Source organism: Rhinatrema bivittatum, chromosome 6 (genome assembly GCF_901001135.1).
Source record: "Rhinatrema bivittatum chromosome 6, aRhiBiv1.1, whole genome shotgun sequence".
In the NCBI taxonomy this organism is placed as follows: domain Eukaryota; kingdom Metazoa; phylum Chordata; class Amphibia; order Gymnophiona; family Rhinatrematidae; genus Rhinatrema; species Rhinatrema bivittatum.
In genome coordinates, this window is record NC_042620.1 from 141,244,849 (window position 1) to 141,270,653 (window position 25,805).

The following is a 25,805-nucleotide window of genomic DNA, read 5'->3' on the forward strand; positions in this document are numbered from 1 at the left end:
CCCTCAGCTCCCCTGCTGCTCCTCGGGCAGCACTTCTGTGTTTTGTTTTGATCGTGTGAATCAACAACTCCTGCCTGATCTGATGCTGCAACAGGAGTCGTGTTTTTAAAGGTTTTGGGTAGCGAAAACGTTTGTCGGGGAGAAGGCAGTGCCGGAGCCTCAGGCACACGCAGCCATCCCGTTTCACAGTGAACAGCACCCCCCCGAAGCACCATCATTTTTAGCATTCAAGGAGCCCCTTCAATCATGGATCCCCAGCCTCTACCAAAAACAGAAAAACCTTCACCCCAAGAGGTACAAGGCATTTTCCCAGCTATCCTCAGTCACAAATGCAGGCTATAAGTATAAATAGTGAGGTTCAGACAAAAAACTGGACTGTGGACACCACTAAAAGCCAGACTCAAATGCAGTGCAATAAATCAAAAACAGAAATATCACCATTCCTCATAAAACAAAGTCAAGGAATATAAATCAATCACAACAATGAGGAAACCATACTAATGAAAAGCATATTTTAAAACAGATGACAAATAGAATACCACTTAATAATTAAGAAAAATAAGGATAAAAACTTCAAACTTTCCCCCAAAATCAGTCAAAAATTTCAAAATAGCAGACATATCAAACACCCAATAATTAAAACTAATAAGGATAAATATAAAAAAAAAAATCCCACCTCTCCATACCTGGACAATTTTCATTTCCAGTCAGCCTGAGATTGTAGACACTCTTTCACAGGCACACACAAGCAAGCTTGGAGGAGAAATCCATTACCTGCTATTAATTAAGTTGACTTAGAAAAATGCCACTGCTATTACTAGCAACGGTAACATAGAATAGACTTAGTTTTTGGGTACTTGCCAGGTTCTTATGGCCTAGATTGGCCACTGTTGGAAACAGGATGCTGGGCTTGATGGACCCTTGGTCTGACCCAGTATGGCATGTTCTTATGTTCTTAAGCTCCCAATCTCTCTCTTTCACAGGCACACACACACACACACACACACACACACACACACAAGGCGGCTCCCAATCTCTCTCTCTTTCTCAGGCAAACTCCCAAGCATGCTCCCAAGCACACAGTTGTACCTCTGCTCATTCTTCAGCCCCTGCTGGAATAGGTTGAAGCGGCGGCCCACCACTCTGCCTCTTTTTGTCTCCTCTGGAGGGTGCCGCTGTTGGGTCTCCCTTCTCCTCCTTCAGCCCGCCAGCCTGGTCTCCAATGGGCCTGCCGATGCTCTGACCTGCCTGCCCGTCATCATCCAAGGCCAAGTTATAGCCCTTGATGATGCTTGAGCAGGGAGGTCAGAACATCAGCGAGTGGCAAGGGGAGGCACCCACCCCCTGCCAGCATCACTGTCTCTTCTTGCTGGCGGGAACCCCGTCAGCGCCGCTAAATGGGATCGCTCCTCGCTGGCGGGGTGTGGAATCCTCGCCAGTGCCAACGAACGATGTCTCTTCTTGCTGGCAGGGGGTGGGAACCCTACCAGGGCACCAAACGGTGCCTCCCCTTGCCACTCGCTGATATTCTGACCTCCCTGCTCAAGCATCATCAAGGGCTATAACTTGGCCTTGGATGATGACGGGCAGGCAGGTCAGAGCATCGGCAGGCTGCACATAATGGAGTGTCCTCAAATGATAGATGAGCCAAATTAAAACCCTTTTAAGGCCAGATTTGGCCCACGGGCCATAGTTTACCTACCACTGTCAGAGGATGGAGAAGAAGGGATTTTATAGCCTGAGGGAATGTCATATAGATTTATAAAATCATGAGTGGAGTAGAATCAATAATTACGGGACTAGGGAACAGTCCATGAAACTAACAGATAACCAATTTAAAACAAATAGGCGGAGGTATTTATTCACTATGGGCTGGATTTTAAAAGGCCGGCGATGCGCGTAAAGCCCCTGGATGCATTTAAGTCCCGGGGCTTACAAAAAGATGCGGGGAGGGGACGGAGCGGGGTCCGAGGCTCCAGGCACAGCAGCCATTTGCTGCTGTGCCTGGGATTGCGGGCTGGCAGTCGGCCAGTGTGCGCAACTTGCGCCTGCCCAAAGGCAGGCGCAAAAGGTAAGATAAAGGGGCAGGGGAGGGTTAGAGTAGGGCTAGGGGGGGAAAGGTTAGGGGAAGGGGTGGGAAAGCCAGGTTAGGGGGGAGGGAACGGGGGAAGGCAGTGCGGCTCAGCGCACACAAGGTGCACAATTGTGCTCCCCCGTGCGCATGCCGACTCTTAATTTTATAACTTGTGCGCGCCTGCGCAAGTTATAAAATCGGGGGTACATGTGCGCACGCCAGGTAGCGCGCGCACATGTAAGCCGTGTGTGCTCCTTTTAAAATCTACCCCTTAATGCACAATCAAGCTGTTAAATTTGATGTTGAATGATGCGGTCAAGACATCTAACATACCTGGAGGAAAAGAACATGAGAATTATACCTGTAAAGAAGTTACTTACATGTATATATGGTCAAATCTAACTCACCCTTCAAACAAGTTTTTAATTAGACATGATGTAACCGAACCCTTTGGCACTTGTTAGGATGTACCGTTGTACACATTCACCTACTAAATTTATGTGCCTGTATGTAAACCGTTGTGATGTTATATAACTTAACGACGGTATAGAAAAGATTTTAAATAAATAAATAGAAGTCCATAAACCATTATTAGTCAGGCAGACTTAGGAAAGTCATCACTTATTTCTAGGATTGAGCAACAGGAAATGAATCTATTCTTTGGGATCTGCTGGGCAGCTTGTGAATCAGGTTGGCCATTGCTGGAGACAAGATGATGGGTTTGATGGACTTTTAGTCTGAGTTGGCATGGTATATCTTATGTTCTTAAGCCCTTTGTGCTGTAAAAATGTATGCTAAGGAGCAAATGTCCAAGGAAAACTGAAAATATCCTCTGAGTTGATTTGAATATCTTTTATACAGCTTAAGAAAAATGCTACAAGCCAAATATCTCTAGATAAGTTACATAGTTCAGGAAGTTTGCAGGATACAAGCTAATGCCTTTCACCAAATAAAAAGACATTATTGTAGCTTATATTCATTTGCTAACTCTGCTATTTGCAATAAGCACTAATTGGTTTTCAATTGTTTGGAAGTTGTAAGTAACCCCAGATAGCAGGACTTTTATAGATTTAGCAAATGTTTATTTTGGATTCTTTTCCTGTATTCTGAGCATACCTTTGGAAATAAGTACTGCATTAAGATCTTAAAGATTACTTTTGGTTAAATTAAATAACTTTAAGAACATCAGAACTTAACCTTAATTTAAATTTTTACCATTTATTTAAAAGTTTTGAGTGATGTTTCAGACAGGAAACAATCTTTAAAATATTAATTTCCAGATTATTAGATATGCTGCAAATGGGTGGCATGACCTCAGTATATTAAGAGTATGATGATAGGGTACACTTGTGAACAATAGTGTCCCAGAGGATGGAGCTAGCATATAACGTGCAGGCTCAATCTTGACCGACCTAAAATAAACTTCTACAAAAAGAAGATAAAAACTCTAGTGGCAATTTAGAAATTGTGGTTCCCTTGAAAACATGACTGTTTGCAGAAAGTGAAGACTTGTGTTCATGATCCAAGTTCTGTTATTTGGAAAACAGGAGTCTCAAACAACTGTTTGCAGCTGACAAGGGAAAAAGTTAGTTTTAAGAATGCAGCGAATATGATTTCACTCACCCAAGTGGACAGGAAATGGTCAAGGTAGAGAAAAAACCTGGCAGATGTAAGGTAACTGACAGAAGATCCTGCAATACAAATAAGAGAGTGCATTTTCATTTACACATGATCTAGAATTAAATGCAATAATGAAATTCTATAAATAGGATTTCGGCAGATTTGAAAGTCAAGCAAAAGCATGTTGATACAGTTTTTAAAGGATACAGGAAAATTAGTTCTTACCTGTTAATTTTCGTTCCTGTACCACCACGGATCAGTCCAGACAGTGGGTTGAGCCTCCTTTCCAGCAGGTGGAGACAGACTAAAACTTGCAGGATGCCCTATATCAGGACAGAGCCTATCCTCTCACCCTTCAGTATAACGTATGTCAAAGCATAAAACAATAAACCCAAGAATAGGATCAAGCAAGTAACCAAAAAGCTCAACGGAGCAACCATAGATTAATGTAGAAGCATGGTATACCTATACACTCTTGCATAAATTTGGTATAAAATAACCACCAAGGCTTCCGATGTAAATGCTCAGTAATCTTGCACCAAGGAAAATATGAAAATCTGCAGACATGCAAGAAAACAAGCTTCGAGAGGAAAGAAGACAGACAGGGAAGGGCATCTGGACTGATCCGTGGTACTACAGGAACGAAAATTAACAGGTAAGAACTAATTTTCCTTTCCTGTACGTACCCGGATCAGTCCAGACAGTGGGATGTACCAAAGCTTCCCTAAACTGGGTGGGACCGAGACAGTCCCGCTCGAAGCACTTGCCGCCCAAAGGAACCGAACACCGGGACGTGGACATCCAGACGGTAGTGCCGAGCAAAAGTGTGCAGAGACGTCCAAGTGGCAGCCCTGCAAATCTCCTGCGGGGAGACAGACTGACCACGAAGTAGCCTGAGAACGGAGAGAATGGGCTTTCAGACCCTCAGGAAGCGGACGACCCTGACAAAGATAAGCCGAGGAAATGGCTTCTTTCAACCACCGCGCAATCGTGGTCTTAGAAGCCTGTTTACCCCGGTTGGGACCACTCCAAAGGACGAAGAGATGGTCCGATATGCGGAAGTCATTGGTGACTTGAAGATAACGAAGCAAGACTCGCTTGACATCCAGCCGATGGAGGTCGCCCCCAGCCGTACCGGCAATCTCCTCCGGAGAGAACACGGGGAGTTCTACCGACTGGTTGATGTGAAAGGCGGAGACAACCTTAGGCAAGAAGGAAGGCACCATCCTGAGAGAGACCCCGGAATCAGAAAAACGCAAGAAGGGCTCCCGACAGGACAGCGCCTGAAGCTCGGAAATACGACGAGCAGAGGAAATAGAGACTAGAAAGACAGTCTTAAGAGTAAGATCCTTGAGCGTAGCGTGGTGAAGAGGCTCAAAGGGAGCCACACAGAGAGCACGAAGGACCAGGTTGAGACTCCAAGATGGACACGTGGCCCGGGAGGGGGGGCGGAGGTGTCTAACACCCCTCAGGAAACGAATCACGTCCGGGTGAGCAGCTAAGGCATGACCGTCCACCCTACCCAGGAGAGAGCCAAGTGCAGAGACTTGAACGCGTAAGGAACTGAAGGAGAGACCCTTAGATAGACCCTTCTGAAGAAAAAGAACCAAAGGGATCGAGGCGGAGCGCGCCGGGACACCCACCTCCATACATGCGGATTCAAAGACCTTCCAGATGCGCACATAGGCCAGAGAAGTAGACTGCTTCCGGGCTCGCAGCAGGATGGAGATGATCTCCTCCCTATAACCTTTGCACCTCAGGTGACGCCATTCAAAAGCCAGGCCGCTAGACAGAAGCGATCGGCCTGGTCGAAAAATACAGGCCCCTGCCGGAGGAGACGAGGGAGATGATTGAGGCGCAGGGGCCCGTCCACCACTAGATTGAGATCCGCGAACCACGGCCTTTGCGGCCACTCGGGAGCGACGAGAATCACCGGACCCCGGTGGAGTTCGATTCTCCTGAGAATCTTTCCTACCAGAGGCCACGGGGGAAACACGTACAGAAGGACATCCGCTGGCCAAGGGAGAGCCAGAGCATCCACACCCTCTGCGCCGTGCTCCCGCCAGCGGCTGAAGAACCGATTGGCCTTGGCATTGCGCAGAGTCTCGATGAGGAGGACCCCACCCGTCCACTATCAGAGCCATGGCCGCGTCCGAGAGCTCCCACTCTCCCGGATCGAGCGACTGCCGGCTGAGGAAGTCGGCTTGAACATTGTCTTTTCCGGCGATGTGAGAGGCCTCAAGGCACTGTAGGTGACGCTCCGCCCAGGTGAAGAGGTGGCTGGCTTCCAAGGCTACCAGGGGACTGCGAGTGCCCCCTTGGCGATTGATGTAGGCGACTGTGGTGGAGTTGTCAGACAGGACTCGTACCGCCTTGCCGCGGATCAGGGGAAGGAACTCCTGAAGGGCCAGGCGGACGGCCAAAGTTTCCAGTCAACTGATGTGCCAGCGCGACTGAGTCTGGGACCATGTCCCCTGGGTGGACTGAGAAAGGCAGACCGCACCCCAGCCCAACAGGCTGGCATCCGTGGTTACTATCGTCCACTGTGGAGCTTGAAGAGGCATCCCTTGCAGGAGATGAGAAGAGACAGCCACCACTGTAATTAGTCGGTAGTAGACTCCAAGAACGGAAGGACTACGTGGAATTGCTACAACACTGGTTGCCAACGAGACAGCAAAGCTTTCTGTAACGGACGCATATGAGCAAAGGCCCAGGGGACCAGATCGATGGTAGAAGCCATGGAGCCCAGGACTTGGGAGATAATCCCAGGCTGTCGGGGAAGATAGCGCAATCAGATTCTGGACCTGATCGATCAGCTTGAGGGCTCGTGCCCGAGGTAAGAATACCTTGCCTACTCGGGTGTCGAAGTGTGCTCCCAGAAATTCCAACTCCTGGGAGGGCTGAAGCTTGCTCTTGGAAAAGTTCACTATCCACCCGAGAGAGGCAAGGAGCTCCAAGACGCGATCCACCGCCCGCCGGCAAGAGGTCTCCGACTTGGCCCTGATTAGCCAATCGTCCAGATAGGGCTGGACGAGAATCCCCTCCCGGCGCAAGGCCACTGCCACTACTACCATGACCTTCGTGAAGGTGCGAGGAGCGGTCGCGAGGCCGAAGGGGAGAGCTCGAAACTGGAAGTCCTGGTTGAAAATGTGGAATCGGAGATACTTCTGGTAGTCGCAGTGGATGGGAATATGAAAATATGCTTCTGCGAGATCCGAGGGGAGCAAGGAACTCTCCGGGACGGACCGCCGCAATGACCGCCCATAGGGTTTCCATGCGGAAGTGGGGGATCTTGAGGGCCTGATTGAGTCCAGGATTGGGCGGAAGGACCCGTCCTTTTTTGGCATGGTGAAGTAAATAGAATACTGGCTGGCGCCAATTTCCCCTTTTGGGACTGGGACCACCGCCCCCAGATCCAGAAGCTTGGAGAGAGTCTGGACCACCGAGTCCCTCTTGGCCCGGCCGCAAGGGGAGAACAGAAAGAGATCTGGAAGTTCCCTGACGAGGTCGAAAGCGTACCCGTCTCTGATAATGTCGAGGACCCACTGATCCGACGTGATTTCGACCCATTCCTCAAAACAGGGAGAGGTGTCCGCCGAGGTAAGGGACTGAGGAATGGGTCGGCTGAACTTCATTGCGTGGCAGGTTTAGCGGTGGTACGCACGGGCTGGCCCTCGCGAAAAGGCCGTCTGCCACGAAAGGACTGCGACCAGGAGTGCGCACGAGAAGACCCCCTCGCAGCACCGCCTCGCCCGCGAAAAGCAGAGCAACGCTGACCCCTGAAGCGAAAACGAGAGGCCGTGAAGGACCGAGAAGACTTAGGGCGGTCCTCTGGAAGCTTATGGACCTTGTTATCAGCCAAGGAGTCCATAAGCTTGTCGAGGTCCTCGCCAAAGAGCATCTTTTGAAGGGAAGCGAGCCCAGCCGGGTCTTCGAGGACTGATCAGCCGACCAGTGGCGTAGCCAAAGGAGCCACCGGGCAGCCACTGCCGAAACCATCGCCTTCGCCTGGCACACGGACCAAATCGTAGAGGGCGTCTGACACGTAAGCGATTACCACCTCCAGATGTTCGGCTTGTTCTGCCTCACCTGGCAGAAGCTCCCGGGCGCAGAGTAACTGTTGGACCCACTGAAGGCCCGCCCGCATCATGAGACTGCTACAGCAAGACGCCCGAACCCCGAGGGCTAGGACGTGAAAGATGCGCTTCAGGTGAGCCTCCAGCTTACGATCTTGTGAATCCTTCAAGGCCGTGGAACCTTCCACCGGAATCGTGGTGTGCTTGGCCACTGCAGAAACTTAAGAATCCACCGATGGATATCGCAACAGCTCCAGGCCCTCTTCCGGGAGGGGACAGAGCCTATCCATCGCACGCCCCACCCAGATCGCACCCTCAGGAGCCTCCCATTCCCGCAGGTTAAGGAGCTTAAGCATGGGGTGGAATGGAAAGGCCGAGGCCGGAGCCCTCCCAAAACCGGGTTCATATCCTTACGGAGTGAGGCCATGAGATTATCCACGGAGGGACTTTCCAGACCCAGCTCCTCCAAAACAAAAGGGAGGAGGGGCTATAACTCCTCCTTACGAAAAAGACGAAGGGCTCTGGGGTCATCTCCCTCTAGGGGGGGGGATCTGCCAAATCCGAGGAAGCAGCGGGGTCCGAGGACCGGGAGACACCGGGGGGGGGGGGGCACCCCTGGGACCACCTGCGCCCGAACTGGTCCCTGAGGCTCCGCGGTCGGTCCAGTGGTCAACGGCGCTGAACGAGGGATTTTTGGCAGGGGGGGCTTTCATCCAGCTCATGCAGGCTAGCTAGATAAGATTTGTGCATGAGGAGGACGAAATCCGTGGAAAAAGGGACCCTGGATTTGCCGGGGGGGGGGGGGGCGAGGGAAGGTCAGGACCCCCCTCCTGGGGACCCGCGGGGGCCAAATCGGGGGTTAAATAAAAAAAATACGGCCCCCCAGCCCCAGGGAGCACTGAAATCGGCCCTGATGAAAAATCCAAGATGGCGGCCGTTCCCGGGCTCTGCCGACCCGGGAAAGGCCTAGCCATGCCGGGAGGAGTGGAGCCCTCGGCTAAATTTGCTTGTCCTGCCGAGGAGGGACCTTCCCCACCTGGCAGGCAAGCAGTGCAGAGGCCCTGACGCGAAAAACACGAAGAGGACAGCCCACAAGAAAGACAGGCTGTCAGCCGGGACATAGCTAAACCTCGGCTGAAGAAAAAAAAGTTGAAAAAAAGCTTGATTGACAGCCTGCACAGAAGGAGAGAGCAGGCGGGAAACCTGCTGCCTTCTGCTTCTCTGACTGCCGGTTCTAGCCCTACTCTGACCAGAAAAAAATAAAAAAGCTGGTCAACTGCTGCAAATAAGTTAGAGGTAGGTGAGTACCTGCAACTTATTGAAAGTTTAACACCTTTTAACTCTTTTTTTTTTTTTTTTTTTTTACTGAGCGCAGCAGCGGGTTCAAAACCCTCTCGGCAGCCAGAGGGGGGGATGAGGGCCAGAGAGCGTTGGTCCCCACACCTGGAAGCGTCCATGGACTCAGGACTATGCAGGGAACCGCCTCCTGCAAAAGGGGAGAAGCCCCCCTGAGCCGGGCAAGAGCTGGGAGACGGACGTCTCCAACACAAAAAACAGAAAAGCACTAAAGAAGGCAGAAATTTCCTTCAGAGATCCTTTTTTTTTTTTTAAAAACAAGAACCAAAAGAAGTACTTGCTTGAGCCTAAAGAGAAAGAAGAGGCTGACTAGCCTACAGCAGAGAACCGAAGGGGAGATGCTGCACCTGCTGGAGACAGACGAATACTGAAGGGTGAGAGGATAGGCTCTGTCCTGATATAGGGCATCCTGCAAGTTTTAGTCTGTCTCCACCTACTGGAAAGGAGGCTCAACCCACTGTCTGGACTGATCCGGGTACATACAGGAATGAACATTTAAAGTTCATCTTCTAACATAAGCATGTAACCTAGAAACATGATGGCAGAAAAAGACCATATGTCCCATCCAGTCTGCTAATATGTCCAATTAATTTAACATTATAATTCTCAATCCTTCCTTGGAGGTCCCCTGTATTTATCCCATGTTTTCTTGAATTCAGATACTGTTTTTGTCACCAGCACTTCCACTGGAAAGCTGATCAACAATCCACCACGCTCTTTGTAAAGAAATATTTCCTAAGATTACTCCTGAGTCTACCCCTTTTCAACTTTATCTCATGACCCCTTTTTCTAGAGTCTCCTTTCTATTGTAAAATGCTCATCTCCTGGGCATGGAAACCTTTGATATATTTGAATTTTTCTATCATATCTCCCCTTTCTCACTTTTCTTCTAGGGCAGTGATTCTCAACCTTTTTTCTGTTGGGACACACCTGGCAGATGGTTTTCACATGTGTGACACACTGAACACATAACTGTCATGGGGCTAAAAATAAATACACAATCTACCACAGGAACCCCCTGACCCCCAACAATGGGTGCAGAGCAGAACTAGAACATTCGCACACAACTCGCCATACAAACAAAATATTCTGGTGTTATAAGAAAGCAAATTTTGCTTACCTGTAACAAGTGTTCTCACAGAAGAGAAAGATGTTAGTCCTCACATATGGGTGACATCACAGGATGGAGCCCAATCACGGAACACTTCTGTCAAAGTTTCTAGAACTTTGACTGGCCCCCACTGGGCATGCCCAGCATGGCACCAACCCTGCAGCCAGCAAGGGTCCCTCTCCAGTCGTATTTAAAAGCTACAGGTAGTGCCGAAAAATAAAATAATAAAACGAACCCAACACCGCGGGGTGGGGCGGGTTTCGTGAGGACTAACATCCTGCTGTCCTGTGAGAACACCTGTTACAGGTAAGCAACATTTGCTTTCTCACAGGACAAGCAGGATGGTAGTCCTCACATATGGGTGAGTACCGAGCTGAGGATGTCCGAACATGCACCAAATGTAGCCAAAGGCGTACAACAGGCACAACAACTGGGGTGGATTTGGTAGCGGGCATCCTGAACCCTACTGGGCAGGCGGAAGGGTGTTGGTACGTCACGTCATAAATAGTTTTCGCAAGACAGACTGGCCGAAGATGGAATCTTGTCTTCCGGCTTTGTCTAAGCAATAGTGGGCTGTAAAAGTATGGAGAGAACTCCAAGTGGCAGCCCTGCAAATGTCAGGAAGCGGCACCGATCGTAGGTGTGTTACTGAAGTCGCCAAGGCCCTCACAGAGTGTGCTTTAACACGGTCTTGGAGTGGAATGCCCGCTTGCTGATAGCAAAAGGATATGCAGTCCGCTAGCCAGGAGGAGAGAGTCTGTTTACCCACAGGCTGCCCCAATTTGTTAGAATGGAAAGACACAAATAATTGAGTGCTCTTCCTGTGGGCAGCTGTACGGTCTAGGTAGAACGCTAGAGCCCGTTTGCAGTCAAGGGTATGCAGAGCCTGCTCACCTGGATTGGAATGGGGCCTGGGAAAGAAGGTAGGTAGTATAATGGATTGATTGAGATGAAACTCTGATACTAGCTTAGGTAAGAATTTACGGTGAGTGCGAAGTACCGCCCAGTCTTGCAGAAGTTTAGTGTAAGGCGGATAGGTAACTAGGGCCTGTAACTCACTAACTCTGCGAGCCGAAGTGATTGCCAAAAGGAAAATCACTTTCCAGGTGAGAAAACAAAGTTCACATGATTGGAGAGGCTCAAATGGTGGTTTCATGAGCCGACCCAAATCCAGGTTGAGGTCCCAAGAAGGGGCTGGAGGACGCACTGGAGGCTTGAGGTGAAGCAAGCCCTTCAAGAAGCGTGTTACAAGGGGTTGCACTGAAATAGTGACATCCCCGATACCTTTATGGAAGGCGACTACCGGGCAGTCACCAGTCGGTGGACGATGCCGGTTCAGATGACGTCGATGCAATGGACGGAGTCGAGGTTTGAGCACGGAAGAGAAATCCTATCTTCTCCATTCTGGCCTTGTGACCTTTTGGTGTCATTAGGGCACATTTGGTGCAGGTCAGGACATCGTGCTCTCGTCCAAGACACATTACACAGACTTTATGCGGGTCTGTAATGGACATGGTATGAGTACAGTCCGGACACCGACGGAACCCCGACGCCATGGCCATGGAAAAATCGAGCCGCAGTACGGTCGACAGCCAGTAGGCCACGAGGGCCAAACTCGACAGAAAACGGGTAAAAGCTTACTGGAGTACCGCGGAATCAAAAAAAGTTAATGGAGGAACTCCTGTGGGACAATTTAACTTTAAATAATTCCGTGAGGAAAATTCCTATCAGGAATCCTTGCAGAGCTTCTTAACCGTGTGGCTACTGCTGCGTGGAAAAAAAGACTGGAGAGGGACCTCTGCTGGCTGCAGGGTTGGTGCCATGCTGGGCATGCCCAGTGGGGGCCAGTCAAAGTTCTAGAAACTTTGATAGAAGTGTTCCATGATTGGGCTCCATCCTGTGATGTCACCCATATGTGAGGACTACCATCCTGCTTGTCCTGTGAGAACATGCCATACTGGGTCAAACCAAAGGTCCATCAAGCCCAGCATCCTGTTTCCAACAGTGGCCAATCCAGGTAATAAGAACCTAGCAAGAACCCAAAAACTAAGTCTATTCCATGTTACTGTTGCTAGTAATAGCAGTGGCTAATTTCTAAGTCAACTTAATTGCAGGTAATGGACTTCTCCTACAAGAACTTATCCAATCTGTTTTAAAACACAGCTACACTAACTGCAGTAACTACATCCTCTGGCAACAAATTCCAGAGTTTAATTGTGCGTTGAGTGAAAAAGAACTTTCTCCGATTAGTTTTAAATGTGCCACATGCTAACTTCATGGAGTCCCCCTAGTCTATTATCCGAAAGAGTAAATAACAGATTCACATTTACCTGTTCTAGACCTCTCATGATTTTAAACACCTCTATCATATCCCCCCTCAGCCGTCACTTCTCCAAGCTGAAAAGTCCTAACCTCTTTAGTCTTTCCTCATAGGGGAGCTGTTCCATTCCCTTTATCATTTTGGTCGCCCTTCTCTATACCTTCTCCATCGCAACTATATCTTTTTTTTTGAGATGCGGCGACCAGAATTGTACACAGTATTCAAGGTGCGGTCTCACCATAGAGCGATACAGAGGCATTATGACATTTTCCGTTTTATTCACCATTCCCTTTCTAATAATTCCCAACATTCTATTTGCTTTTTTGACTGCCACAGCACACTGAACCGATGATTTCAATGTGTTATCCACTGACGCCTAGATCTCTTTCTTGGGTGGTAGCTCCTAATATGGAACCTAACATTGTGTAACTATCGCATGGGTTATTTTTCTCTATATGCATCACCTTGCACTTATCCACATTAAATTTCATCTGCCATTTCGATGCCCATTCTTCCAGTCTCACAAGGTCTTCCTGCAATTTATCACAATCTGCTTGTGATTTAACTACGCTCAACAATTTTGTATCATCTGCATATTTGATTACCTCACTCGTCATTTCTTTCCAGATCATTTATAAATATGTTGAAAAGTACAGGTCCCAATACAGATCCCTGAGCACTGCCCACTCCCTTCCACTGAGAAAACTGTCCATTCAATCCTACTCTCTGTTTCCTGTTCTTTAGCCAGTTTGTAATCCACGAAAGGACATCACCACCTATCCCATGACTTTTTACTTTTCCTAGAAGCTTCTCATGAGGAACTTTGTCAAACACCTTCTGAAAATCCAAATAATTTCATCTACCGGTTCACCTTTATCTACATGTTTATTAACTCCTTCAAAAAAAGTGAAGATTTGTGAGGCAAGACTTACCTTGGGTAAAGCCATGCTGACTTTGTTCCATTAAACTATGTCTTTCTATATGTTCTGTGATTTTGATAGAACACTTTCCACTATTTTTCCTGGCACTGACGTCAGGCTAACCGGTCTGTAATTTCCCAGATTGCCCCTGGAGCCCTTTTTAAAAATTGAGGTTACATTAGCCTCCCTCCAGTCTTGAGGTACAATGGATGATTTTAATGACAGGTTACAAATTTTTACTAATAGGTCTGAAATTTCATTTTTTAGTTCCTTCAGAACTCTGGGGTGTATACCATCCGGTCCAGGTGATTTCCTACTCTTCAGTTTGTCAATCAGGTCTATCACATCTTCTAGGTTCACCGTGATTTGGTTCAGGCCATCTGAATCATTACCCATGAAAACCTTCTCCAGTACGGGTACCTCCCCAACATCCTATTTAATCTTTCCGCGATGGCCTTATCTTCTCTAAGCGTCCCTTTAACCCCTCGATCATCTAACGGTCCAACTGACTCCCTCACAGGCTTTCTGCTTCGGATATATTTTAAAGTTTTTACTGTGAGCTTTTGCCTCTACAGTCAACTTCTTTTCAGTCTTATCAATGTCTTACATTTAACTTGCCAACGCTTATGCATTATTCTATTTTCTTCTGTTTGATCCTTCTTCCAATTTTTGAATGAAGATCTTTTGGCTAAAATAGCTTCTTTCACCTCCCCTTTTAACCATGCTGGTAATAGCTTTGCCTTCTTTCCACCTTTCTTAATGCGTGGAATACATCTGGACTGTGCTTCTAGGATGTTTTTTGTTGTTTTTTTTTAACAATGACCAAGCCTCTTGCACACTTTTTACCTTTGTAGCTGCTTTCAGTTTTTTTCTAACTATTTTTGTCATTCTATCAAACTTTCCCTTTTGAAAGTTTAGCACTAGAGCCATGGATTTGCTTACTGTCCCCCTTCCAGTCATTAATTCAAATTTGATCATATTAAGATCACTATTGCCAAGCTGCCCCACCAGAGTTACCTCTCACCAAATCCTGTGCTCCATAAAAGTGTCATTTATTCCATCCAGGAACTTTATCTCTCTAGCATGTACCGATGATACATTTACCCAGTCAATATTGGGGTAATTGAAATCTATAATAAATCACATTGTGTTTATTCAATTTTTTACTTTTTGTGAATATGTAATTCAATGTTATGCTTTTATATGAACTTATTGGACCCTCATACCTCCTGCGGTTTTGCAAGTATGTTACTTGTAATTTTTACCGCTGCGGGATTTTTTAAATCATCGGTCCATGATATGTCAATTTTTTATATATTTGCCAAAACTTTTTCTTTACTGTTTAAAATTTTTTTATATAAAAATGTGGAAATTGTACTTACCTTAAACGGCGCTATCGCGCTTCAAAATCCCAAGTCCGGACTTGATAAGAGATGCAAGTCCAACGTGTCCACGTTTCGCGGGCTGCTGCTTCAGGGACTGCATGATTCACGGTGTAAGGTATTCTCCGGTTAGTACTTATCAGAAGTATCACTATAATTCCACATAGCTTTCCAAGCTTTTACTGGAGGTCCAAGTTTAATTGTTGGCGGCAAGGTTCGATATTATTGTGGTAATTGAAATCTCCCATTATTACTGTACTACTAATTTGGTTAGCTTCCCCAATTTCTCTTAGCATTTCACTGTCCATCTCACCATCTTGACCAGGTGAACAGTAGTATACTCTTATCACTATAGTCTTCCCCAACACACAAGGGATTTCAACCCATAAAGATTCAATTTTGCATTTAGTTTCATGCAGGATGTTTATCTTGTTGGACTCTATGCCACCCCGGACATAAAGCGCCACACCGCCTCCCGGGTGCTCCTCTCTGTCATTGCGATATAATTTGTACCCCGGTATAGCATTGTCCCATTGGTTATCCTCTTTCCACTATGTCTATGTCATCATTCACTGCTATACATTCTAATTCTCCCATCTTACTTCTTAGAGTTCTGGCATTAGAATACAAACATTTCAAAGTTTGTTTTTTGTTTGTATTTTCATTCTGCTTTTTGATAGGGATAAGTTAGAATTTTTTAGCTCAGGTGAGTTTTTAGTTACAGGCACTTGGACTACTTTTCTTATTATTGGAACCTCATTGTCAGGATGCCCTAATTCTAATGCATCATTAGTATCCTTTGAAGATACCTCCCTCCGAACCATGTGCTGCTGAGCGACTGTCTGCTTTCCCCTTTGTTCTAGTTTAAAAGCTGCTCTATCTCCTTTTTAAAGGTTAGTGCCAGCAGTCTGGTGCCACCCTGGTTAAAGTGGAGCCCATCCCTTCGGAAGAGACTCCCCCTTCCCCAAAAGGTTCCCCAGTTCCTTACAAAACTGAATCCCTCTTCCTTGCACCATCGTTTCATCCACGCATTGAGACTCTGGAGCTCTGCTGCCTCTGGGGACCTGCGCGTGGAACAGGGAGCATTTCAGAGAATGCTACCCTGGGAGGTTCTGGATTTAAGCTTTCTACCTAAGAGCCTAAATTTGGCTTTCAGAACGTCCCTCCCACATTTTCTTATGTCGTTGGTGCCCACATGTACCATGACAGCCGGCTCCTCCCCAGCACTGTCTAAAATCCTATCTAGGTGATGCCATTTTCGCACAAGGTAGGCATGTTACCAGGTGATCCTCATGCCCATCAGCCACCCGGCTGTCTACATTCCTAATAATCGAATCACCAACTGACAGCCGACCCAACTCTTCCCTCCTGGACATTAGGCCTTGGGGAGATATTGTCGGTGTGAAAGGACAATGCACCACCTGGAGAGCAGTTCCTTGCTACAGGATCCTTTCCTGCTGCACCAAGTTGATGCTCTCCAATCATGAGACCTTCTTCCTCCAAGGCAGCACCAGGGCTGCCAATCTGAAGTTGGGACTTGGCTACTATGTCCCTTAAGGTCTCATCTATATACCTCCATGTCTGCCTCAGCTCCTCCAGGTCTGCCACTCTAGCCTCCAGAAATCAGACTCGTTCTCTGAGAGCCAGGACCTCTTTGCATCGCATGCACATGTACAATTTCTCACCAGTGGGTAAAAAATCATAGATGTGACACTCAATGCAAAAGACTGGGAAGCCCCCCTCTTGCAGCTGGACTGCTGCCTTTATCTCAAATTTGTTCAGTTCCTACTTAAGTTTTAGGTTGCTATGGGAGTAGGAATGTGTCGAATTAATGTCATTTAAATGTATTAGTGAATTCACTATATGTCTGGTAGTAGCCTACAGGGGAATGATCAAACTCTCAATAAGGTTTTTGTTTTGTTTTTTGTGAAAGTGGCACCTGCCTATAAATTAAAGGATGAGCTAGGGGTGGGTGTGATACACAAACAGTCTAACTTCAGTTAGTCAGCCAGAGTGACTCACTGCTCTCTTGATTAACAAATGTTGGTACCCAATCAAACCAAGTCACACTATCTTAACACCTTTCCAAGATGAGTAACTGAACTGAACTTTTTAACCTTTTTACTTAGGTATACACTGCTCCTAGCTTATTTCTAACTTCTGGCTACTTTTTTTTTTTGTTTGTTTTTAATATACAAACACTATCTTCTCCTTATTAGCTGCTTTACAGACTATTAAAAATAAACACACTAACTACTGCTTACTAGCTGCCTTACTGACTATTTAAAAATACAAACACACTAAATAATATTCCCAAATAGTTAACTTCGCCCCAATACTTTTTAAAAAGAAAATTTCCCAAGCAAAAACTTACTGATTCCTTTCAGCCACCAGCAAGGTGATCCTCTCCTCTCAGTGCTCCCACTGGATTGTCATATCAGTAAAAGCAACACAAACCCTCCCTACTACCAGGCGCAATAGCCTTTCTTATGAAAAGACATTTCACCAATGCATGTCATATTGAGAAAATACAACAAAATAAGACTGATACAAATGCCTCATGCTAGTAAAATACCTCACCTCAGTCACACACAAAACTGACCGTCACCAAATATAGAAAGACCACAAATTACAAATATGGAGACAGAAACTGGAATGGAAACCCCAAAAAGCCACTCTGCATGCAGTGCAAGTCTGGAGAAATAGAAAGAGAAATATAGTACCTAACACTCCCAAGATCTGCAATAATGCACACAAACTAATCCATACAAAGTTACACCTGTATTTTGAAACACACTCAAAAACAACATCCCAACCTATGAAATGTCAACACTACAAATATTAAATTAGGCCCTAAACACCAGTGCAACTCTTATTAGGAAAACAGAACAAGCCAAGCTGCTATAGATCCCTACCCAGAAACTGCAAGCTTGCAGAATACCCTTACCTGGGTCACAAATGCAGAACACATACTGACCCTTACCAAATACAGAATTAAGAGACCATAAAGCTAATGTTTTTGTTTTTCCACTGTTGCACTGCATACAGAGTTTGGCTTCTTGCTGTTTCCAGTTCAGTTTTTGTCTGCACATTTCTGTTTATACATTCCTCAAGAACTATAAAATAATAATTGTAAAACTATACTAATAAAGAGAATACATGTTTCAAAACAACTGATGAATAGAATATTATCCAATAATTACAAACTGTTAAGACAAAACTCATAAATTATTAAAAATTCTCCAAACGGGGGCGCTACTGAGCAGTGCTGCAAGATGGCCGCATAATCCATCTGCTCCCTCCTAATCTCTCAGAGGCATTTTTCTGCATACAGCCGGGGTTTATTCTCCCTAAAGTTTGGTCATAGCTGCAGGAAACAGTCAGGATGACTGCGCAGAAGAGAACCACTGATCTCAAGCAATTTTCTTTTAGTAAAATTGCAGAAGATCTCCTGCTCAATGACGACATGCAGGCCCCGAAGCCCCGGGGAGAATTTAATGCGCTAGCGGAATCGGGTTCCATACTTGACCCTCCTGATGAACACACTACAGGAGCACTCCACCAGGACATCCCTACCCGGGCAGAAATTAGAACCTGGTTCCTTGAACTCGGAACGGATCTTAAAAATCATAGAGCTGAACTTCTGGCGAGCATAGAAGAAATGAAAGAGGACTTAAGCTCCATGGGACACCACATGGATGAGTTAGATCTACGGGCTGATAATCGAGTGCCCACATAGAATCGCTTAACCATACTACACAGCTCACATACTACACAGCTCACAAAATATACTCTCCGGTATTAATATTTCATTTTTTAGATAGTGGTGGCATTTTTATTAAAGTAGTAATTTTAAAGTACTTCCCTTTCAGGGGTAGCAGAGTCCAGTTCGCAGGGGGTGCAACCCTCCCGATGATGACAGAACAGTTGACGTGTCCACGTTTCGCGTCCAAAGCTGCCTTAGGAACTTCTCTGACCGGATATCATTTCTTCTTTGCTGAATGGGATGTCAGCATTTACTCTTTAAATACAAGACCGCGATCGGGTACATTGCATCATCACTGACAAGCTACCTAAGCTTCCAAGTTCACGGTCCTCGTTTAATGTAACTTTGTTTTTCCTTTACCTTAGTTTACCCCTGTTCGATGTAAACCGACCTGATATGGTATTTAACCATGAAGGTCGGTATAGAAAAATATTAAATAAATAAAAAAAAATATATATATTTTATAGAAAAATTGTTCTAAAGAAAAAAACATAAAAAAAGAAAATGAGTGGACTTTAAAGACCTATGATTAAAGATGATCCCTTAAGCGGCTTGAAAAAGAGCAGAAATGCCCAAAGAGACCGCGGGATGTTATGAAGGTCTATAAAACAGTAATGGGATTTTGTTTCAAAACTTTGATTCTGTTGAAAAATGCGAGGGTAATGGTTAATTGACGTCAATTTTCATAATTTTTCTGCACTATTGTTCAAATTGTAAAGTTTTATTATAACTGCACCCCTGTTTCTTGTGAACCAGCATGATGGGACTACTGTCTTGAATGTTGGTATATAAAAAAAACAAATAAAAATAAAAATAAAAAATAATACTTACAACATTCGTCAATATTCAAGAGTAATATATAGTAGGATCATGACCTCGCCATCTACAATGATTTGGTGCCCTCAACCCTACAAAAACGCTATCAGCTCCAAGAGGTAACCGCGGCCTTACGGAATGACAAAATTAAGTACCAATGGGCCTTTCCATTCGCCTTACTATTCCAGCATAAGGGCATTACTTATAAAATTAAAACATTGGTAGATGCAGCACATTCCTTTACTGAAGCGGGCATTCCCATAACTTTTACTGTCTATGCTCGTTCATCTATGCCCAAGACCACGGATGCAACTCCAAGATGGCGGAAGCCAGGATCAGGACGGGGTCGTCTCCGTAGACAGCCAAGTCAAACCGGAATCTTCCCTGCGGACAAGGGCTGAATCTATCTGGCTGTGAATCTGGTGGTTTGTTTTTAGTCTGTGACGTCCCTGTGCTACCACAGTGACTGCTTCAAAGTTAACCTGTTCAACTTCTCAGTTGTTTCCCTGCCATGTACTTTTCTTTTTCTCTTTTTTGCTATGGAGAACTCTGCATGTTTTATCGGCCATAATATATGAAGACCGATGCCTTTTATAAGCTCTACGTTTTTTTCTTTTTCTTAGAGAGGGAGGGAAGGACCAGTCCCCGGCCCACTGCACTGTTCCTCCTGCACCCCCAGGGCCAAGATTTGCGTGGAGTGGTGAGTAGATCTATCAAGGTTCAGTACCTGGACATGATGGAGTCACCTTCATGTCAATTTTGCTGCAATACTGGTTGTCTCGATTTATATTTGAAGGTTTCTACTTGATTGAGTCACCTCTTCTTATCCCATGCTACTTTAATTATGAGGCGCCACAGTGGTTTTCAATAAGGAGGAAACCTCTTCTTTGTAGTGATTATGGTTAAAATCATCTCACTTAATGTCAAAGGTTTAAATTCCTATAGGAAGCGCTTTCTCTTTAAAAAAGAACTATTGCACCAAAAGGTTGACATAGTTTATGTACAAGAAACGCATTTAAAGCGCAGATATGATCACCTGTTGGCTTACAGGGAATACCCACATATATACCCGGCGGCTAGTGACAGAAATAATAAATACACAGGTACATGGATCTTAATTTCAGCCCAATTGGTGTTTGAATTCATCTCTCATATAGATGATCCTGCATTGGTGCCTGCAACCTTTCTACTTCTGCCTGCCAGGAACTCTATCTATACAGTTACCAGCACTGTGAGTAATCTAACCATTCTCAAGTCTGTCTCACCTACAGCTCAGCACTGGGAGCCTGCATCTGGGCCTTCTATCTCAGCTCACACTGCCTATCACCTATTCATAGGGAGACTGGACTCCTCTGCTGAGGGTCCCTGGCCTTCATCTGGATTATCTCACTACTGCCACCTCCTGGCAGAACTACCGAGCTGTATAAAAAATTGTATCATCTGTGTCTAAGTCTAGCCTAGTACTGCGGTTCCTCATGGGGCTCCTCCCCATGGGAGTAGTCATCACCGCAGTACCCAAGAATCCACTCCAACACCTCAAAACCATAACAGATTGCTAACTCCATGGATTTGATTCAGCTCACCGCCCTGCAGGCCATTCCAGGCCTGGCCCAGCGAATCTCCGAGCAACAGAACTCATTGGAAAATTTGACTGCTGCTTTTAACCAACTACACGCAGAGAAGAATACACTGACTACTGCAGGTAAAGAAGTTACACTGCCTGAAGTGACTGTCAAGACTACGGTGCCTCTATCTGCTCCTACTCGCTTCTCAGGGGAAGCTTGGAGGTGTAGAGGTTTTATCAACCAATGTTGCATGCACTTTTCTCTGCAACCTAATCATTTTCCCCACAGCATATGCCAAGACCACTTATATCCTGTCTTATCTGGACGGAAGAGCACTGGCTTGGTCCTCTCTGCTGTGGGAGTGTAATGACCCCATCCTGCAAGACCATGCTGGGTTCCTTGAACTGTTCAAATCTGTATTTGATGATCCAGCCCGGTATTCAACTACAGGATCCACATTAGTCCACCTCAAACAAGGTAACAAGCCTTTACCTGACCGCCATAGAGTTCAAGACATTGGTGTCTGAGTTACATTGGGACCCCAGATGCCTGAAGACTGTTCTTTGAGGGCCTGAACTCCAGGTTGAAAGATGAGCTGGCGGCTCGAGAAATGCCCGAGACCTTAGCTGACCTGATGACGTTGGCAACAAGGATTGATCACCGCCTTCGTGACAAGGGTCAAGAGTCCCAGGAAACCTTCTCAGGGAGAACCTAGAGTCAAGTCTATTTCCAGGCCTATACCTCCCAGTCCAGTAACTGGCGAAGAGGAACCAATGCAATTGGGCTGCAGTCATTTGACTTCAAAAGAGAGAAGAACACGGAAGAGATTAGGACTGTGGACAAGCTGGCCATGCTGTTCAAGCCTGCCCTATATTTCCGGGAAACTGGCAGACCTAAGTCCTGTGGGAGGACTCTCCTCCACTCTCTCTTCCTGTATCTTTAGTCTGCGGACCACTCTAATATCAAACCCTTGCCTTAGTGGATTCCGGGGCAGGGGGAAATTTCATTTTGAAACATCTAGTGGAACACTTGCGGATCCCCACCACTACCATGATGTCTCCATTACTCTTATCTTCTATTCATGGGGAGCCCTTACCGGGCGAAGTAACCCTGCTCACTGAACCAGTGACTTTACGTACTGGCGCTCTTCATACAGAGACTTTGTCCTTCTTTGTGTTAGAGAAGGCCATGCACCCCTTGGTACTTTGATTACCGTGGCTGCAGAAACATATGCCACAATTCAACTGGGCCAAGTTGGAGCTTTCACAGTGAGGCCCAGAATGCCATGGCAAATGCCTGATGGAGGTTGCTCCACTACCCTGTTTGCCAACAATTCCGTCATTGCCAGGGTTGCCACCTCAGTACGCATCTTTTCATTATGTGTTCTCCAAAGAAGCTGCTGATGTTTTGCCTCCACATAGATCCTATGACTGCACTATCAATTTGAAGCCGAATACGGAGCCACCCAAAGGAAGGGTTTACCCCCTCTCAGCGGTAGAAAACAAGCGCTGTCAGAATACATCCAAGAGAATCTCCAAAAAGGCTTCATAAGACCTTCCAAGTCTCCTGCTGGTGCGGGCTTCTTCTTTGTGGGGAAGGAGGACGGAACATTACTCCCATGCATTGATTAGAGGTCTGAATGAAATCACTGTAAAGGATCGCTTTCCTTTACCACTCATCTCAGAGCTATTCGACAGGCTTCAGGGAGCCAAAATATTCTCCAAGCTTGATCTCAAAGGAGCCTATAACTTAGTTCACATTCACTCTGGCAATGAATGGAAGACAGCTTTTAATACCAGGGATGGACACTTTGAATACCTAGTGACGCCCTTTGGTTTGTGCAACGCCCCGGCTGTCTTCCAAACCATGAGGAATGACATTCTGTGTGATCTGCTCTACCAATGTGTCGTGGTCTATCTAGACAATATCTTGATATTTTCCCAGGACCTGAAAACCCATCAGGAAGATGTCAAAAGAGTTCTGCAGAGACTTCGTGAGAACTGCTTGTATGCCAAGCTATCTAAATGTGAATTCTACAAGGAATCCGTGCCCTTCTTAGGGTACATTGTTTCCAATCAAGGATTCCAGATGGACCCTCAGAAGCTGGAGAGTATTCAAAAATGGATACAACCCACTGGCTTAAAAGCTCTGAGACGATTCCTGGGTTTTACCAACTACTACAGGACCGTCATTAAAAATTATTCCTCACTGACTGTTTCATTAACAGCAATGATCAAGAAGGGTGCCAACATTGCCAATTGGTCTATGGAGGCCGTGACAGCATTTCAGAAATTGAAAGATGCCTTCTCAAGCAAACCATGCCTCCACCATCCGGACCCCACACGACCCTTCATCGTAGAAGTCGACGCCTCGGATATAGGCGTAGGGGCCATGCTAAGCCAGTCCAGTGATTCTAATATCCTGCACTCCTGTTCTTTCTTTTCATGACGCTTCTCTCCTGCAGAAAGGAACTACGGCATAGGGGATAAAGAACTGCTGGCAATAAAGATGGCATTTGAAGAATGGTGCCCTTGGCTTGAGAGTGCTCAACATCAGATCACTGTTTTTACAGATCACAAAAATCTGGAGTACCTGCACCACGCCCAATGCCTTAATCACAGACAGGCGAGGTGGTCTCTGTTCTTCAACAGATTTGACTTTGTACTGACATACCGCCCTAGTGATAAGAACGTCAGAGCTGATGCATTATCTCGCTCTTTCCTCGCTGAAGACGTACCTGATGAACCTCAGCATAGCATTGACCCGAAAAGAGTTATCCTGTCAGCTACTCATCCGGTACCTCCGGGTAAGACCATTGTACCCAGTAATCTCAGGAAGAAACTCCTAGCCTGGGCTCACGATTCGAAACTGGCTGGACGTCCTGGTCAATGCAGAACACTGGCTAAGCTACAGAAATACACACCTCACCTCCACGAGGGACCAAGCCTTCTCCACTGCCGGTCCCACCCGCTGGAACGCACTACCCACAAACCTCCGACTTGAGCCTTGCACCATCAAATTAAAAAATAAGTTAGACCTGGCTTTTCAAACAGGCTTACCCAAATTAGAACCCCTGTGCCTTAACCTCCCTGCTGCGTCAGTACGTTACTTGAACTTATTTGTTAACATGTTAAACAATGTAAGATAACTTATCTCTTTATTCTGACCTTTTGTTTGCCAGATTCCGGCTACCCTTCTCTCCTGTTCCTTGTAGTCCCATCTCCTGTCCCTGTTTGATGTACTTTTCTACCTTCAGTTCGGATGTAAACCGGTATGATGTAACCACTAATACCGGTATAGAAAAGAATTAAATAAATAATTATTATTGGTGGCCTACCATACAGGAAGACGCCATTGCATATGTAGCCTCCTGTTCTGTGCCAGACAGAAAGCTCTGCCCGGTCGTCCTTGGGATTTGCTGCAACCCTTACCAGTACCAGATGAACCTTGGACTCACGTTGCTACAGACTTTGTGGTAGTTGTGCCACTTTCTGGAGGTAACAATACCATCTGGGTTACGGTGGATCGTTTCTCCAAGATGGCTCACTTCATGGCTCTCCCTGGCTTACCATCAGCCATGGAACTTGCAAAACTATTCATCACCCACATCTTTCGCCTGCACGGCTTGCCTAAGCATATTGTATATGACAGAGGAACGCAATTCACAGCCAAGTTCTGAAAGGCCTTGTGCAAGAAGTTTGATATCACTCTTGACTTCACCTCTGCATACCATCCTCAGTCAAATGGCCAAACAGAGAGGATGAATAGAACTCTCAAACAGTTCCTTCGTACCTATGTTGGTTCACGTCAGAATGACTGGGCTGAACTGTTGCCCTGGGCTGAATTCGCCATCAATTCCCATCCAGCAACATCTACTGGATCAACACCTTTTGAAGTGGTCTATGGATGACAACCTGCACCACCTTTACCACTTCCACTTTCTGTGTCACCGGCAGCTCAATCTACTGCCAAAGATATACAACTCTGGAGAGAGACTAAAGAGATGCTCCAAAGAGCAGGACAAAGAGCTAAGAAAGGCTATGATGCCCATCACAGTAAGGCTCCTGAATTCAAGCCTGGTGACAAAGTCTGGCTATCCACCAAGCACCTCAGACTCAAGGTTCCGTCTGCTTGCTTTGCTCCATGCTATGTCGTACCTTTTTCCATCCTTCGACGACTGGGGCCACTTACTTACAGCTTGAAACTTCCTCCAGCTATGAAGATTCATAATGCGTTCCATGTATCGCTGCTTAAACCGCTTATTCTTAGCGAGTTTTCTAACAAGACACCTGAACCTACGCCTGTTGATGCAGAAGACAGAGTACAAGGTAGATGCCATCCTTGACGTAAGAAAAAGAGGCAGAGTATGGGAATATCTCCGTCATGGGAGGGATACGGACCTGAAGAAAATTCTTGGGAACCTTTGGCTAATATCATGGACAAGGAGATGCTTCGACAGTTCCATCGCTCGCATCCCCAGAATCCAAGACCAGGTAGGGGGTCTGGAGGGGGCCCTTTGAAGGGGGGTACTGTTGCATCCGGACTTAGATGGCTTTGTCCTCTGTGCCTTACCTTTTTATCCGCTCTGTCCACTAGCCTCGGGAAGATGGTGACCGCCACATCTCTCTGCCGCTCTCCCCGACGTCCCCGAACGGCTATGGCATGGTTTTCTGCCATAGCTCTCTTAAGGGCCTCATAGGGTATGCGCGCACACCATCCACCTCTTTATTCTCACCATGGCGCGAACCTCTGGGGCATCCCCCCCTTGAGTGACATCACACCATCCGGGTATTTAGCCT

The 25,805-nt window shown here is 46.3% G+C and overlaps 1 protein-coding gene across 9 annotated transcripts in view; it reads right to left on the reverse strand.

Moving 5' to 3' along the window:
* LOC115093766 (solute carrier family 40 member 1-like) overlaps nt 1–25,805 on the reverse strand; it is a 168,748-nt gene that overhangs the window by 113,549 nt on the left and 29,394 nt on the right. For 7 of the 9 annotated variants that reach the window (XM_029605988.1, XM_029605992.1, XM_029605989.1 and 4 more), the window contains one exon: nt 3,698–3,765. In XM_029605988.1, coding sequence (XP_029461848.1) covers nt 3,698–3,765 — 68 coding nt within the window. Of the gene's footprint in view, nt 1–3,697; nt 3,766–14,859; nt 14,879–25,805 lie in introns of those variants that run through there. The other 2 variants (XM_029605995.1, XM_029605993.1) reach the window with 1 other exon arrangement.